This window comes from Dasypus novemcinctus, chromosome Y, assembly GCF_030445035.2.
Source record: "Dasypus novemcinctus isolate mDasNov1 chromosome Y, mDasNov1.1.hap2, whole genome shotgun sequence".
In the NCBI taxonomy this organism is placed as follows: domain Eukaryota; kingdom Metazoa; phylum Chordata; class Mammalia; order Cingulata; family Dasypodidae; genus Dasypus; species Dasypus novemcinctus.
Window position 1 is genome coordinate 12,860,457 of NC_092216.1, and position 17,929 is coordinate 12,878,385.

The window sequence follows — 17,929 nt, forward strand, 5'->3', positions numbered from 1 at the left end:
TTTGTATATTTTCAGTCTTTCTAAATTTCTTGAGGTTTCTTCTGTGATGTAGCATGTGCTTTGTCCTGGAGAATGACCCACGGACACTTGAGAAGAATGTAAATATAATTATTTTTTTATGTAATGTACCATATAAATCCACGAGATCTAGTTCCTCTAATGTATTAAAGTTTTTTCTTTCTTTGTGGAACCTCTGTTGAGATGTTCTGTCTCATGGTGATAATGGTATATGAAGTCCCCCACTCTGATTGTCGAGTTGTCTGTTTCTCCCCTTTCTTTTGCCAGTAATTGCCCCAAGTAATTTGGAACTCCTGCATTAGGTGCATACATATTTATGATTGTTCTTTCTTCTTGGTTGAGTACCTTTTATTAGTATATTGTTCTTTGTCTCTTATATCACTGTTACATTTAAAGTCTATTTTGTCTGCTTGTAGTATAGCTACTCCTGCCCTTTTTTTGGTTATTGCTTGTGAATAAAATAATTTTCCAACTTTTCACTTGCAACCTGTTTGTGACCCTGAACTGAAGGTGAGTTTCTTGTAGACAGCATATAGATAGCTCACATTCCTTATCCATTCTGCCAATGTGTGTCTTTTAATTGGAGAGTTTAATCCATTTACCTCCAGTGTTATTGCTGTAAATGCTTTTTTAGGCTTATATATATCATTTATTTTTATTTCCTTTATATCCTTTTAGTCATCTTACCAATAATCTTCCTGTCTATGCTCACCTCCAACCCTCATTCTCCTATCATTCCTTTCTACCTGCTTAATTCCCTTCAGTATTTCTTGAAGGGAAGGGCACTTGTTGAGAAATTGTTTCTGTTTATCTATGAATATTTTGAACCCTCCCTCATCTATGAGTTACAATTTGCCGGATAGAAATTCTTAGCTGACAGTTTTTCCCTCCGAGCATCTTAACTATTTTATATTTTCAGATGAAAAATCAGTATTAATCTTATTGAGTTTGCATTATATGTGGTTGATCTCTTTTCTCTTGCTACTTTCAGGATTGTCTCTTTTATTTTTAAAGAAGTTTTAGATGACAAAAATGTTTCCTCGAAAATACAGGTGTTCCCATTACCATATCCTTCCCTTCCCATACTTTCCCCAATTAACTACATCTTTTATTAAGGTGGTTCATTTGCTACAATTGATGAACACATATTGAAGCATTGCTGTTTATCATGGTCTATGTTTTACATTATGATTTACTCTCTGTACCGCACAATTTTATAGGTTTTGACAAAATGTATATGGCCTGTATGCATCATTGCAGTACCATGCAAAACAATTCCGATGTCCCCCAAAATGCCCCATGTTACACCTATTCTCCCCTTTCCCTCCTCTCATAACCTTTGTTGACTACTATCTTTATATCAGTGGTACAAATTCTTCCTTTACTAGAATAATACTAAGTCTATTTTTGTTCATATTTTCATTTTTCCCTTATGATTGTTCATTCCTCAATCTTGAGGATTTGGGAATGATGAAGCCCACTCTACTTACAATCGAGAGGGGGCTTAGTTTCCATGGGGTAGATGGAGGGGACTGTCTTGCCTGAAGTTGTAAATGTGTGTGGGAAAATTAAAATGAGTCTAACTCTGATACATTTGGGAGATAGGTTATCATATATTTCAAGGTAAGACCCATTGATGAGATGCCAATTTTCTGGGTGTTGTATGCCCTGCCTATAGTGTCTGGATGTCTCTAGAGCCCTCAGGAGCTCCAGTGTTTGAGCCACTGTTTACTATGGCAGTCAATGATTTGTGCATAAGTGTAACCTCAGGAATGACTTCCTGACTAACTTTGAAATCTCTTAGCCCTAAAACCGCATTTGTATTTAATATTTTGGTCAAGGTCTTTTTCCAAATGCATTCCTAGTTGCTGCTAGGAAATAATCCCTTGGTTCCAGGGAGGCCCGTCATTGGGAGTCTTTCTCTCAGCCAAACTTAACATATGAGCTCACTACTTCCCGCTAGGTGTGGAACATGACTGTGTCTTTGTCTAGAGGTTTTAAAAGTCTAACACACATGTATCTTGAAGTAGATCTGCTAGGATTCATTGTGCTTGGTGTGCACTGTGCTTCCTGGACATGTATATCCATGTCCTTCATAAGAGTTGGGAAATTTTCCTGCATTGTTGCTTTTAGCATTCTTCCTGTCCCCTTTCCCTCTCTTCTCCCTCTGTGATGTCTATAAGGCATATGTTTATTTCTTGTTGTCATTCAAATCTCTGAGTCCTTGCTGAATTTTTTCCATGTTTTTATCTCCTGTTATCTGTGCGATTTTGGCTGCCCTATTTTCTGCATCACTACTTTTTTCCTCTGCCTATTCAGATCTCCTATTATGTGCTTCTAGTGTAACTTTTAAATTTTTTATTTGTTTATTTTTATTTTGAGGTACCAGGAGATGGGGATTGAACCTGGGACCTCGTATGTGGAAAGTCTGTCCTCAACCACTGAGTCACATCAGCTCCCCTGACTTGTTTTTTTCATTTATTTTGCTTGTTGTTTGTTTTTGTTATTTTCAGGAGTCACAAAAACCTAAACCTGGGACCTCTTATGTGGGATGTGCACACTCAACCACTTGAGCTACATGTGTTTCCAAGAAGTTTTAATCTTTTTTTCCATTTAGGAGGTACCAGGGATTAAACCCAGGACCTCATGTGTGGGAAGAAGGCCCTCAATCACGGAGCTTCATCAGCTCCCCTTACTGTCTTTCATCACAATAAGATCGGTTATCTTTTATGTTTGTTTACAGTTTGTTTTGGGTGTTCCCCCAGTGTCTTCTTGATATCCTTTATCTCTCCTGTTATTTCATTGAGTTGATAAAGGATATTTGTTTGGACATTCTTGATTCGTTCCATGTTCTGCATTATATCTCTTTTTTAGTTTATTCATTAGACTGTTTACTAGTATGATTTACAGTTTTTTACTGTTTAGAGTTTTTCAGCTTTTCTGCTTTTTATTCTTGGCCTGGATAGGCAGTACAACTTTTAAAATTTTCCTTTTTTGTTCAGGTGTTTTACTCTCGAGAAAGTTTCCTGTTCTATTTCTTCTCCAGCAATAATGAACTGCTCTGTTTGTTTCTGTGCAGAATTTGCACCCCAGCTCCTATGATTTGTTTAACTTCTATCCCTCATTTACTGTTCCCTTTTCATTACATTCTTTAGTGTTGGGTCTCATCCTGTATTAGTAGTTTGGTCACCCCATCCCCTTTCTTTTTCTTCCATAAGACTTTTCTGCCTGTTGTTCCCCACGGAACCAAATGGAGTCAGTCCAGATAGGTCCATTTTACTGTGGTTCATCAAAGAGAAAGTGTAATGAGTTGTGTACACCTCTTGCACTAGTTCTGCTGTGGTCTCTTTATTTCTGAGGGAATGCTTTTGTGTGCAAAACTCCATAGCTGCTTGTGTTCGAACCTGGGTCTCTGTGGACTTGGGTCCCTGTGCCTGGGTATGCATGTGATTCTTACTTATTGTTATGGGTGGCTCCATGGTATGTCGCCATGGTAGGAGGGACACAGGCCATGCTGCCTATATGCGGCTCCCAAGCTTCACTGGGCCATGTGAGGCAGAGGGGACTGGAATGGTGATTCTGGAATGTAAATTTCCTTCATGATTTTGGTGTTTCCTTTTCCTTTTCTTAGATTCACCTTTTTTGGAGTCTCAGTCATACTTCAGAGTTCCAAGCAAGTGTTATTTGTCCAATTTTTAATTGATTCTTCTGGGATGTATTATTATGTTGTCATGGTGGTAATATTACTTCCACGAGGCTATCTTGCCATAATCCTGCTCCTCTTTCTTTGTTAAGGATTCTTGTAGTTTTATGTTTTTTATTACATGCCAGAGTTCAAAAAGGCTGATTTTTTATAGTTTTTACTAGCTTAGTCATTGTGTTAGTGGTAGGAATAGAATTTTGGGTTCACTATTCTACCAGTTTTGTAAGTAATTTCAGTTTATCTTTTCAGTATTTTTTCTCTAATTTATATTTATAAGTGTAATATGTCCATGCTCCTTTTTGATTATTTAGGATCATTTAGTTCTGGTATGATAAATAAGGATCTGATTCTCTAGTCTTCCCTTTTTCATGATTTTCTAGTATATCACAATTCTTGAATGAGAGTATTCTTCATTTTATTATGAATTTTTAAATTATGTTCATGTCAGTACCACATAACATGATATAGTTTTTCTTTTTGACCTTTATTTCAAACCATTTTATACTTTGAGCATGCCTATATACCCCACCCTAATTTCACACTGGCTGTCATGAATACCTCAGATGGATTTTTATAAATCTTTGTCTACTTCACCTAATTAGTTGATTTACATTTATTCCTGATGACTTCATTTCCAGGGTACTTTGCCTTTGTCTAGAATTATATTTTTCTTTTGAAACTTACTGCATAACTGCTATTCTGGGATTTTCTTGTAAGTTGAATGAAATGAAATTTCCCCCAAAATGATGATGTTTCTATTTGCTACCCAATAATAACCTCAGAAAATTTTATTTTTCAGAAAATTGGTAGTACTATAGTTACTAATCCTGAGAAGGATAATACAATGATACAAGAACTTCTGGATTTTAAAGATAAGATTGATTTTATTATTGATACTTCTTTTCTGAAGAATGAGAAGTTTATTGTTGCTATGAAAGAAGCTTTTGAAACATTTATTAACAAACGACCCAACAAACCAGCTGAACTTCTAGGTATGGTTTCCAAATTTTGGAATAAGTATTAATTTTTTATAATTATTTTTATGATTAATTTCAAAATAATTTATAAAATGAATTTCAGTGTCCTGTCTTATCACAATATTGTTAGTCTGATTATGCATCAGTGATTGAAAGAGGAACTGTTTACTTCTATTTGAAATTCCTATATATATTATTCCTCTGTTCACTGGTAATAGAGGACTTTGGAAACATCTGTGCCTTGAATTTGCTATAAAATTTGCAATTTCTTTAATCACTGAAATGTGATTAAAGACTTTTTTTTTCCCTAAATCTCTTGAAAGACCCCCTCTTCTTCATCTTTATCCTATTCTTTTTAAAGATAATTGAATCCCAAGCCCTGGCTAGTGTTTACAAGATGATTGTGGCCATTTAATGCGATCCAGATGAGATCATTGTGCTCTCATTAACTGGTCCCACCTTTCTCCCCCACCAAAATGTTTTGGAATAGCATTTGGAGGATGATGGGAGTAGATGACTACAGAAGGAATGGACTGAGCTAATCCCCTTTTGGTGATGTTTCTTTTAAAAAACGAAAAATTTAAGTTTTATGCAGAAACATTAATAAATAATAAAATTCTTTTCTTATTGTAAAAAAAGATAATAGAATGCCTTCTCAAAAGTTAATGGTAATATAACTAATGTTGGAGGGTTAAAATGGTTCTCTTTTATTGATATGCTTTTAGAAAATACAGCGGAGATCACATTTTTGTATACTTTGGTCTTTTAAAAATGAATATAATCAACATATGAATTTAATATATCTTCAAAGTTATTTATATAATATGTAAATATGTAATTATTTATATAATCTCTTTTTTAAAATAACATTGGAGGTGAGGTAATGAAAATATTCTTTTGTAATATTTTTGCTAGGGAAGTTTTTGAAATTTTAAAGACACTTAGAAGAGATATTCAGTCTTTTATCTTTTTAGTGATCTGTCCATCCATCCATCTATATACTCATCCATCCTTTCATCCTATCTCCATTAACTAATTCATTCTCTGCTTTCTGGTAATGAAGTTTTTTGAGGGAATGTGTTTTGCACATGACACATATTTTAAAATAGGTTATTCCTTAACAAATCTTTTTTTTTTTTTTTTTTTTTTTTGCTTTTTAGCAAAATATATAGATTCAAAACTTCGTGCAGGTAACAAAGAAGCTACAGATGAAGAACTGGAAGAGTTGTTAGATAAAATAATAATTATATTTAGGTTCATTTATGGTGAGTAGTTCACTTTAATATTTCTATTAAGGATTTTATCAGAAAGTATGTAGGAGAAGTCTATAGGATTTTTATGCCCATCCATCATAAACTGGATAGAAATGATTTTTAATCTAGTAAGATATTTATGATATAAAGTTACAATTTCAGCCATTTTAAAGTGCATCGTGGTTCTGAATACATTCACATTGTTGTACAACTGTGACTGTATATTCTAGAATTTTTCATCACTTTAAATAGAAAACCTTTACCCCTTAAGAATTCCCCTCACCTCCCGTCCCTGACAACAATTAACATGGGTTCTGTTGCTTTGTATTTTCCTATTCTGAAATTTTATGTAATTGAAATCGGATAATATGTGACTTTTGTGTTTGGCTACTTTCACTTAGCCCAATATTTAACAAAGTTCTTCACTATTGTTAGCATGTATCATTACTTCATTCCTTTTTATGACTGGATGATTTCCCATTATGTGGATTTACCACATTTTTCTTTATTGTTTCATATATTAATAAATATTTGTGTTATTTCTGCCTTTGGCTATTATAAAAAATGCTGTCGTTCTCATGTTTATTTTGATGAACATGCTATTTTATTATATGATAACCTTTTGTGTGTTTCATAGTCTGATATTAAGGGTTTTATCCCTTAAATATTATAGGCAAAGATGTTTTTGAGGCTTTCTACAAAAAAGATTTAGCAAAACGTCTTTTACTTGGCAAGAGTGCTTCAGTTGATGCAGAAAAGTCGATGCTTTCTAAACTTAAAAAAGGTATGTGTATTGGCCTCTGTGTTATTTGTTTCAGCTATTTTGTGGTTTGTATGCCTACATAAATCATGATAGGAGATAGTTATTTCTCTTCAGTGTTTACATCTCATTTGTTCATATTATTTTGAATATTACTTTTGCTTAGTGTCTTGAAAACATGTTAATTTAATATGACCCTCTAAAGGTATATGTAGTTTTGATTTCACCTCTATCATCTTCAAAGTGTGTGGCCATGAGAAAGTTAATTTAAATTTTGTATTTAACATTTTAAAATAATAATGGCTTTTGTTTTTTTGTTTTTTGTTTTTAGATTTATTGCTGTCCCCTCCCCCCATTGTGTGCTCTCTGTGTCCATTCGCTGTGTGTTCTTCTGTAACTGCTTCTATCCTTATCAGTGGCACTAGGAATCTATATTTCTTTTTGTTGTGTCAGCTCTCCATGTGTGCAGCACCATTCCTGGGCAGGCTGCACTTGCTTTCGTGCTGGGCAGCTCTCCCTATGGGGCGTACTCCTTGGCGTGTGGGGCTCCCCTATGTGGGGGACACTCCTGCGTGGCAGGGCACTCCTTGCACGCATCAGCACTGTGCATGGGCCAGCTCCACACAGGTCAAGGAGACCCTGGGTATGTACCATGGACCTCCCATGTGGTAGGCGGATGTCCTATCCATTGGGCCAAGTCTGCTTCCCAGTAGTGGCTTTTGAATACATATGGAACTAAATATATCAGTGGATGTAAATAACTTGTGGTCTACTGTGGTTACAGTCTAATAAGCAAAAATATAAACTTGCATCTATTATAAGCATGAGTGCTTTTAAAAGGGGTACTTAATATGATCATTGAGCCAGGGAGACTTCCCTAAGGAAGGAAGATTGAATGATGGTAGATAGAAAACACATTATGCACCATGGAAGAACATTTCATGCAATGGAAGGATAGTATATTTGAGAAATGGAAAGGTCACAGTAATCAGAGGGGAAAAATCTACTGGGAGTATGGTATAAATTGAAGGTGAGAAGTAAATGGGAGATTTTATTTGACTTTAGCGGAACTTGTTAAGTATATTGAGTTATGTTCTAAAAGCAATGAAACTATTTAAAAGATTTTAAGTGAAAAGTAGAAATGACCATTTGTAGTCTGAAGATATTAATTTATCTACAGATTTTGCTAAAGTAATTGTGATTTTTATCAATTATTTTTAGTTATGAACATTTTTCAATAGAAGTTGAGTGAATCTTCAATGTCTTTGAGTCTCACAATAACTCTTTGCAGTTGAAAATGGCTCTATTAACCTATTTTTTCATTCCATAGGGATGAATGATTAATTTTTCTTATTTAAGGTAAATTCACATATCATAAAATAAACTATTAATCATTTTAAAGTGAACAGTTCAGTGGCATTTAGTCCATTCAATATACTGTAAATCCCTTACTGCTATTTCTTTTCTGTAAATATATTTATTTATTTTTAAAAGATATTTAGATTATATAAAATGTTACATAAAAAATATAAGGGATTCTCATATGCCCCACTCCCCACACCTCCCACCTTCCCTATATTACAACTTCTTTCATTAGTGTAGGACATTCATTGCAACTGCTGAACACATTTTGGAGCATTGCCACACAGCATGGATTATAAGTTACATTGTAGTTTACACTCTCCCCGACTCCATTCTATAGGTTTTGGCAGGATATATAATGTCCTAAATCTGTCTTCACATTGTCACTCAGGACAATTCCAAGTCCCCAAAATGCCCCCATATTATACCTTTGTTTCCCTCACCCTGCTTTTGGCAACTTCAGTGGTATTGTCTTCACATCAATGTTATAATTTCTTTCATTGCTAGAATCACAATAAGTCTGTAGTAGAATATTTGTAGTTCCACTATAGACCATGTTTTATTCCTCAGTCCTGAGAATTCTGGGATGGTGATGCCTGTTGAGATCAGCTCTACATAGGAATGCTCAAAAGACATTGCAGAACTTAAGAACGGTGTGGGGGCATTTTCAGGATTTTGAGTTGTCCTGGGTGGTGCTGCAGGGATGGATACTGGACGTGTGTGTCCTGCCATGGCCCACTGGGTGAACTGGGGGAGAGTGTGGACTACAATGTAGACCACTACCCATGTGGTGCAGCAGTGCTCCAGGATGTGTTCGCTAGGTGCAGTGGATGTGCCGTGATGATGGAAGAGGTTGTTGATGTAGGAGGGGACTGGTGGGTGGGATGGGGTGTATATGGGGACCTCATATTTTTTTAATGTAACATTTAAAAGAAAATAAAGAAGTAGAAGAAGGGAAAAAGAAAGCAAGAAAAGATGGGAACTGGGGACTCAAAGTCTCAGGGACTCAGAGCTTCAACCCAAGCTTCCACTTTGTGTTTACTGAGTATCTCAAGGACAGGAGTATACATTCTTTAGTTAACATTTTGCCAGCGTAATCATGTCCACATCTTTCCCATGTATGCTGTGCAACGTTTAAATGTTTCCTTCTGCAATCAGTCATGGGTTGTCCAGTACAGTATTCCATCTTGAAAGGACCTGATGTTCTAAGGTCTGTACCCTCATTTGCATCATGGAAACATCTTAACTGCCACTATTTCTCCACAGATGCCCACTCCACTTCTAATTGAGAGAGGGGTTTTGATCCCAATATGGCTAATGGATGAACTCTCTTTCTGGCAGTTGTAGACTTTCTTGGTTCCTTGATGTGGTGGTTGTCCGTCTTCATCTCCTTGTTAGTTGTCCTGGGTAGGTCCAATGAATTGGGGAGTAGGTGTTGCAACTCCACTGAAGCTCAGGGCCCAGCTGACACAGGAACAGCCCAGATATTCAATACTAACTCCAGCACCAACTATAGGTTCAAATAGAGGGGACAGAAGAGGCATGTGTAGAGAATTCACATCTGAGTCCAACTCTATAGCACTAGGGAGCTTATTACTCCAACATAGTACCCACTGGTGAGGCACCAAACTCTGAAGTTACTGCCATGACTGTAGAACCTGAAGTGTCTCCATAGCCTTCAGGAGCTCCACTATTTGGGGTAGTATCTCCTTTGGCTGTCTATGAGATCCTGCTGAGATGTGCATAAGCATGACCTCTCTGATGACCTCCCAACTCATGTTTTAGTCTCTTAGCCATACAAATTCATTTGTCTTTACCATTTCCCCTTTTCTTCAGCTTTACCTCTATTTCTAAGACATCTTCATAAGGAAACCCCATATTCATTAAGAAATCACTACCTATTACTCCCTGCCTCCCATCTCCTTACATCTACTACTATGTGTTATATCTGTTCTGTGCTGATGGATCAAAGAATGTGTTATCTAAGTACGTGAATTCCCTTACTTAGCTTAATGTCTTGGAGGTTCATCTATATTGTAGCATGTATCAATACTTTATTCTTCTTTTGTGGTTGAATAGTATTCCATTTTATATGTATATTACAATTTATTTAATCATTTATCAGTTGATGGATTTGGACTTTTTTCATCTTTGGCTATTTTAAATAGTGTTACTATAAACATTCATATTCAAGCATTTGTTTGAACACCTGTTTTCCCTTATTTTGGGTACTACATAATTCCATATTTAGCTGAGAAACTGCCAAACTCCTTTCTCCTGTGGCAGCAGCACCATTTGCATTCCCAGCATCAGTAAATGAAGGTTCTATTTTCTCCACATTCTCTTTAATGTTTGTTACTTTCCTTATTTATTTATTTAATTTATTTTAGTATAGCTATCAAGTGGTATTAAGTGCTAGGTCCTTAACATTTGATTTGCATTTCCCTTATGACCACTGACATTGAGCATCTTTTCATGTGCTTGCTTGGGCATTTGGCAAAATGTGTATTTATGTCCTTTGCCATTTTTAACTGGTGCTTTGTCTTTGGGTTGTTGAGTTTTAGAAGCTTTCAATATTTTGAAGATATGAGACATATCATTTATAAATATTTTCTCCCATTCTGCATGTAGTATTTTTACTTTCTTTTTTGTTTAATACATAGCTTTATTGAGATATAATTCATGTAATGTACAACTAATCCATTAAAATTCACTGGTTTTTAGTATATAAACAGAATTGTGTAACCATCACCATAGTTGTAGAACATTTCCATCACCCCAAAATGAAATACCTTGTCCATTAACAAGCCCTGTAGGCAACACTGATCTACCTTCTGTCTCTATTGATTTGCCTACTCTGGACATTTCATATAAATGGAATAATAAAATATATGATTTTTATTGTGCCTGGCTTTTTTGAATTAGTATAAAGTTTTCAAGTTTCATGTTGCAGCATGTATCAGTACTTCTTTTGTTTTTACTGCCAAATACAATTCCTTTGTGTGGATATATCAATTTTATTTATCTAATCATTAGTTGGTGGACATTTGGATTGTTTCCACTTTTTAACTATTGTGAATGATGCAGCTGTGAACATTCATGTGTAAGTGCATGTTTTCATTTATCTTGGTCTATACTGCAGATTGGAAATATTGGGTGATATGGTAACTTTATGCTAAACTTTTGAGGAACTGCCATGCTGATCCAAAGGACCATCACTATTTTTATATTTCATTAGCAGTTATGAGTTCCAGTTTCTCCACTTCCTATCCAGACTTGCTATTACCTGATTTTTTATTATAGCTATCCTTGTGATTATGAAGTGGTATCTCATTGTGGTTTTTATGCTCATTCTTTTCTCTTTTTGTTTTTCTTTATTAGCATAGTTGAAAATTCATGCTTAAAATACAGAATTCTTAACATTTCACATTGGTGTGGAACATTTGTTAGAATTGATAGCTCATTTTTGTAATTATACTATTTACTACAGTTTTTATGAATTAGTAAGGATCAGTGTGTTGTGTAGTTCTGTGTACTTTTTTATATTATTATTCAGTTACCGTTTATACAATCTAACATTTCCCCTTCTATTCACTTTCAGATACATATTTCAGTGCTATTAATAATGTTCACAGTGTTGTGCTACCATCACTACCATCCTCTCCCAAAATATTTCCATCATATCAGATAGGAACCCTGTGTATTTAGACCATAACTTCCCATTCTCTAGCTCCATCCCCTGGTAACATATAATTTTGATTCTGACTCTACTGAGTTTGCTTTTGCTAATTATTTCAAATGCTGCCAATAACAAATGCAAAATACTAGAAACGGGTTTGCTTTTTAATGGAAATTGATTAGGGTAAAAAGCCTACAGTTTCAGAACTTCAAAAAGCTGTGAAAGCATCCAAATCAAGGCCTTATCAGGGATGCTGTATTACCAGAGACAGACTGCTGGATCCCAGACTCCTGCCATATGGCAAGGTAGGATTGCCAGTCTCTTGTTTTCTCCTACAGGCAACCTTCTTTTTCTGCTTTGAGCTCATCCATTGGTGAAACCTTGTGGGGTTTAGCTTCTCTGCTCATTCCAGCATTTGGACTCTCTCTCATCCTCTTGTTTTCTCTGCCCACAGAAGCCTCTAGTTTTCTATGCCTGTAAGAGATCCTGGAGCCTGCTCTCACATGGCAGGGTAAATATGGCTCTTTTTCTGTGTTTCTGCTTTTGCTTCTCTGTTTATATAGACCCCAGCAAAAGCACAGAAACCCAACCTGGGTCACACTTCACTGATGTTGTCTTATCAAAGACCCTAAGGACATCTAACCAAGTGATCTAATCAAAATGTTCTTTAACTGAATCTATTATTGCAAACAAAGGGCCCTACACTCAATGAACAGATTAATTCAAAGAATGTGATCTTTTCCAGGATTCACAAAACTTCAAACTGTCACACCCTGCAATTTATGTCTTGCTGTGTCTGGGTTATTTCACTAAACATGATGTCTTCAGGGTTCATCCATGTTTTCATATGTTTCAGAACTTCATTCCTTTTAATGGCTGAATAATATTACATTGTGTGTATATATCACATTTTATCTGTTCATTGATTGAAAGAATTTGGATTGCATCAGTTTCTTGGCAGATGTGAATAATGCTGCTATGAAAATTGATGTGAAAATATGTATTTCAAGTTCCTCCTTTCAATTCCTTTGAGTATATGCAAGTTAGTGGGATTACCAGATCATATCAGAGTTCTGTATATAGATTTTTGAGGACTGCTGAACTGTCTCCCATAGCAGCTGCACCATTTTCCATTGCCTCCAGCAATGAGTGAATATTCCTTTTTCTCCATATCCTCTCCAACATTTATTTTCCATTTTAAATATAAATTTTATTCAAGCAACATACATTTCATCTAAAGTGTTCTCATTATAATCAGAGTTTTGCGTTCATCACCACAATCAATTTTATAACATTTTGATTACTCCAAACAAACAATAAAAAGAAACAAAGAAATAAGGCTAATCTCATTTAACCCCTTTTATTGACCCTTAGTATGGGTTTAGTACCTGTGTTACAATTGAAGAACAATTATTAAAATATTGCTATAAATTACAGAGCATAGTTTGCCTTAGGTATACTCTTTTCCATATACTACCATCATTATTGACACCTTGTACTAGTGAAGTATAGTTGTTTTGTTTCATGAAAGAACATTTCTATATTTGTACTCTTAATTATGTTCCTTGTCCACAACAAGATTCACTGTATTTTACAAGACATATTTCATCCTCTAGGTCTCCTTTTATGACAGATGCAACCCTAAACTTGCCTTTTCAACAGACACAACTCAGTCCTGTTAATTACCTTCACCATAATGCTACCATTACCTCTATCCATTTTCAAACATTTACCATCATACTTACAGATAATTTTGCACAAATTAAGCATTAGCTCCCATTCTCTAACTTTAATTTCATCTCCTGGTAATTTACATTCTAGATATTAGGTTACCATGAGTTTACTCTTTACGTTGAGTTCATGTTAGTGAGATAATCAATATAATGTCCTCAATGTTCACCCATATCACATGCATCAGAACTTTATTTCTTCTTGCAGCTCAAAAATATTCTCTCATTTGCATGTACCACAGTTTGCTTTTTCATTCTTTGGTTGATTCCACTTGGGTTGTTTCCATTTTTTGGCAATTATGAGCAGTGCTACTATGAACAATGGTATGCAATATCTACTTGTGTCCCTGCTTTCAGATTTTGTGAGTATATATTTAGACGCAGAATTGCTAGATCATATGTCAATGGCTTCCTGAGAATCAGCTTTTTTCCACAGTGACTGTACCATTTTTATATTCCCACCAGCTGTGAGTAATGGTTGCTTATTATCTAATCCTCCCCAATACTTGTAGTTTTCTGTTTTATTTAATATTGTCTGGTAAAGAAGGTGTTAAATGATAACTAGTGGTGTTTTGATTTTCATTTCCCTAATACTTAATGATATTGAACATCTTTTCATGCGCCTTTTAACCATTTGTATTTCATATTTGGAAAATATCTTTTTAGGCCTTTTGTTCATTTCTTAATTGGTATTTTAATCATTGAGTTTTGGTGTCTTTTTATATAATATTGCATATTAAACTTATCAAATACCTGATTTCCAAGTATTTTCTCGCATTAAATAGGCTGCCTTTTTACCTTCTTGGCAGAGTCTTTGAAGCCCAAAAATAATTGAGAGGACCCATTTATATATATATTTTTTTCATTGTTTGTGCTTTAGGTATAAGATCTAAGACATCATCTCCTTCCTACCACAAGACTAGAAGATGCTTCCCTACATTTTCTAGGAATTTTATGGTCCTAGTTCTTATAAAAAGTGCTGGACATTTTTTTCATGTGGCTTTTGATGTTTTGTGTTTCCTCCTTGGAAAAATGTCTGTTCTATTCAAGTCTTTTGACCATTTTTAAATTGAAATGCTTGTCTTTTAATCATTGATTTGGATGACCTCTTTATATAACATGGATATCAAACTCTTATTGGATATGTCACTTTCAGATATTTTCTCCCCTTGAGAAAGCTTCATTTTTTACTTTCTTGACAGAGTCTTTTGAAGAACAGTTATGTTTAATTTTGAGGAGGTCCCATTTACCTATTTTTCTTTCATTTTTTTGTGCTTTCAATGTAAGGTTTAAAGAACAACCATCTACCGCAAAGTCTTCAAGAAATTTCCCTACATTTTCTTCTAGGAATTTTATGGTTATAGCTTTTATATTTAGGGCTTTGATCCATTTTGAATTAATTTTTGTATAAGAGATGATATAGGGGTCCTCTTTTATTCTTTGAATATGGATATCCAATTCTCCAAGCATCATTTATTGAATAAACTATTCTGGCCTAGATGCTTGGGCTTGACCAAAATCAGTTTACCAACACTTCTTGGATTACAGAGGACTGGAGAGGTATAGGAATTCTCTTCCAGAAAAAGTACCTAGAAAACAGAAACTGCCCAAAAATTTTTCAGTGCTTAGGAACCAGGGTAAGACTAGACAACACCCAGAAGAGAAAGGAGAAACAAAAGCCAGCTTCTAGGGAAATTCATGAGTAAAGTTGCAGTCACAGTTGCTGGTGTCCATCTCCCTTGGTGCAGATAGCAGTGAGTTTTCTGGCCCATGGCCAGCAGCTAAAGACTGAGGTGTTGCAAGAGTCTAGCTGCCTAAGACATAGGAGAGGGAGGTACTTCTGTATGGCTGATTCAGCTTTTGATCACTGGATTTGGTCTGTGGTGTCCCAAGTGTTGTGCCCTTCTATGTCAGGTAGGGCCAAGACATAGTTCTCACCTTTAGCTGGCAAGGAATGGAAGAGAATCTGCCTTCTCAAACATCCTCCAAATAACCTGCCCTGGTAGCTGAGCAAAAATTTAATTCCTTCCTGGGAAAGGGAGGGTGGGGAGAACAGGCTTCTGAGCCAGATTAATTTGTGAGGCTTGACTTTGAACAGCTCACCTTAAAGGGATTTTGAGAACATTTATTCTACACCGCATGCCCTGGTGGGGTTCCATTGAATGCATTCCCTCTAGCTGAGGAGAGGTCTGCTGCAGACTGCCATGTGCTGTTAGATCAAAAGAGTGATGGAAAACAGGAAAAGTAAATAAGAGGCTTTTCGGAACTCTTCACCGCCTACCTCCCCAAGGCTCTTGGAAACTGGCTGTACCCCAGTACTGGGTCCATGGCCCTGGGTTGAGCAGTTCGATAGAGATAGTGCTAAAAACATAGAACAAACTGAACAAAGAATAGAATGCTAGTGAAAACACACAATAAATCCCTAAATAACAGAGGGAAATTGAGAATAAGAGTAAAGTCACCATCATAATCAGCTTCCTGGACATCATAAAAAATATGAGCCATTATTAAGAAAAGGAAGATAAAGAAAACTCAGGCTAAGGAACAAAATAGAGCCCCATATGAGAAACAGGACTTAAAACAATTAATGATGTTCATTCAAATCTCTTAAATTGAGGAGTTGAAGAGCAACATGGCTAAAGGGATAAAAAGATACTAAGAAGACATTGGACAAACTAAAAGAATTTTAAATCTTGAACAAAAAAATAACACCTTATGGGAGTGAAAGACTATAGGTAACATTAAAATATGCCAGAGGCATAAAAAAGTGATATGAAATTATAGAAGAAAGAATCAGCAAAGTAGAGGATAAAATGCTGAAAATGAAGATAGACTATTAGAGAAAAGAATGGGAAAATTAGAACAAGAGCTTGAGCTGCTCAATGAAGCATGGAGTTCAACAACGTGTGTGTCATGTGAGTTCCAGAAGAAGAAAAGAATAGGATTGAGTATTGGAGGAATTACTGACTGAAGATTTCCAAACTACAGTGAAAGACATGAATCTATATTTTTGAGAAGCACAGCAGACTCAAATAAAAATATGTCCAAATATGCCTGTTTTGCTAAATAGCAAAAATAAAGAGAAAATACTGAAATCAGCAAGGGAGAAGTGAAACAATGCAAACAATGAATGCTAAGTAAGACCTAGTGCTGATTTCTCACCAGAAACTGTGGAGGTGAGAAGACAGTGGGTAATATAATTAAAATATTGAAAGAGAAAAATTCTGGCCTAGAAACTTTTCTCCAGCAAAGTTGCCCTTCAAAATAGGGAGGTGAATTTAAAATATTCACAGATAAACAGTTAAGATAAAAGAGTTGTTAAACAAGAAGCTGGCTCTTAGGTAACATTAAAATGAGTTCTACAGCCGGGAAAGAAAGGTCAGGAGTGAGAGCAATGTGATGAGAAGAGTCTATCAGAAAGAGTAACCAAAAGGGTAACCAAAAGGGTAAAAACAAAAACAAGACATGGATATCAAAAACCAAAGATACAATGCCTTTGCATTAGTAACGTTGACTGCTAATGGGTCAACATTCCAAAAAAATACACATAGATAAATCATGGATGAAAAAACTTAACCACCCATATGCTGTCTGCAGGAGACTCAGGTTAGATCCAAAGATACATTTAGGTTAAAAATGAAACATTGTCAGACAAGCAGAGCAGGGGTAGATTTCAGACAAAATAGACTTTAAATGCAAAAAAAAAAAAAAAGATTCAAGAAATGCAGAAGGCCATTATATACTAATAAAGGGGACAAGCCACCAGGAATTAGTAATAGTCATAAATATCTATACACCTAACCATGGTGCCCCTAAAGTACATGAGGCAAACTCTTGCAAAACTGAAGGGAGAATTAGACATCTTCACAATAATAATTGGAGACTTCAAAATGCCACTCAAGTCAATGAAGAGAACTTAGGTCAGCAAGGAAACAGTGAACCTAATATAAAATCCTAGACTTAAATATACAGCAGATATACATTCTTTTTGAGAGCTCATGGATATTTCTCAAGGACAGACCACATGTTGGGTCACAAAACAGGTCTCAATAAATATTGAAATTATACAAGTACCATCTGTGATCACAATGGAATGAAGCTGGAAATCAGTAATAGTTGGGAAATACTAAATTCTCAAATATATGGAAGATAACACATTCATGAATAATTAGTGAGTCAGAGAAGAAGTTGCAAGAGAAGTTAGCAAATAACTCAAGGAGAGTTAGGAGAAGGAACAAAGCATCAAAACTTATGGAGTACAGTGAAGGCAATGCTGAGAGAAATAGCCCTAGTAGATATATTTTATTTTATTTTTCCTTCCCTATTACATATATTTTATTTTATTTTTCCCTTCTTTATAATTTTTTAAATGTTGCATTAAAAAAATATGAAGTTCCCATATACCCCCACCCCTTCACCCCACTCCTCCCACATCAATGACCTCTTT

The 17,929-nt window shown here is 35.4% G+C and overlaps 1 protein-coding gene across 1 annotated transcript in view; it reads left to right on the forward strand.

The window, feature by feature from the left end:
- Positions 1-17,929, forward strand: part of LOC139438327 (cullin-4B-like) — a 182,146-nt gene that overhangs the window by 122,206 nt on the left and 42,011 nt on the right. Inside the window, exons 11-13 of the mRNA XM_071213425.1 lie at positions 4,521-4,713; positions 5,859-5,963; positions 6,625-6,735. Of these exons, the coding sequence (XP_071069526.1) occupies positions 4,521-4,713; positions 5,859-5,963; positions 6,625-6,735 (409 nt within the window). The remainder of the gene's footprint in view (positions 1-4,520; positions 4,714-5,858; positions 5,964-6,624; positions 6,736-17,929) is intronic.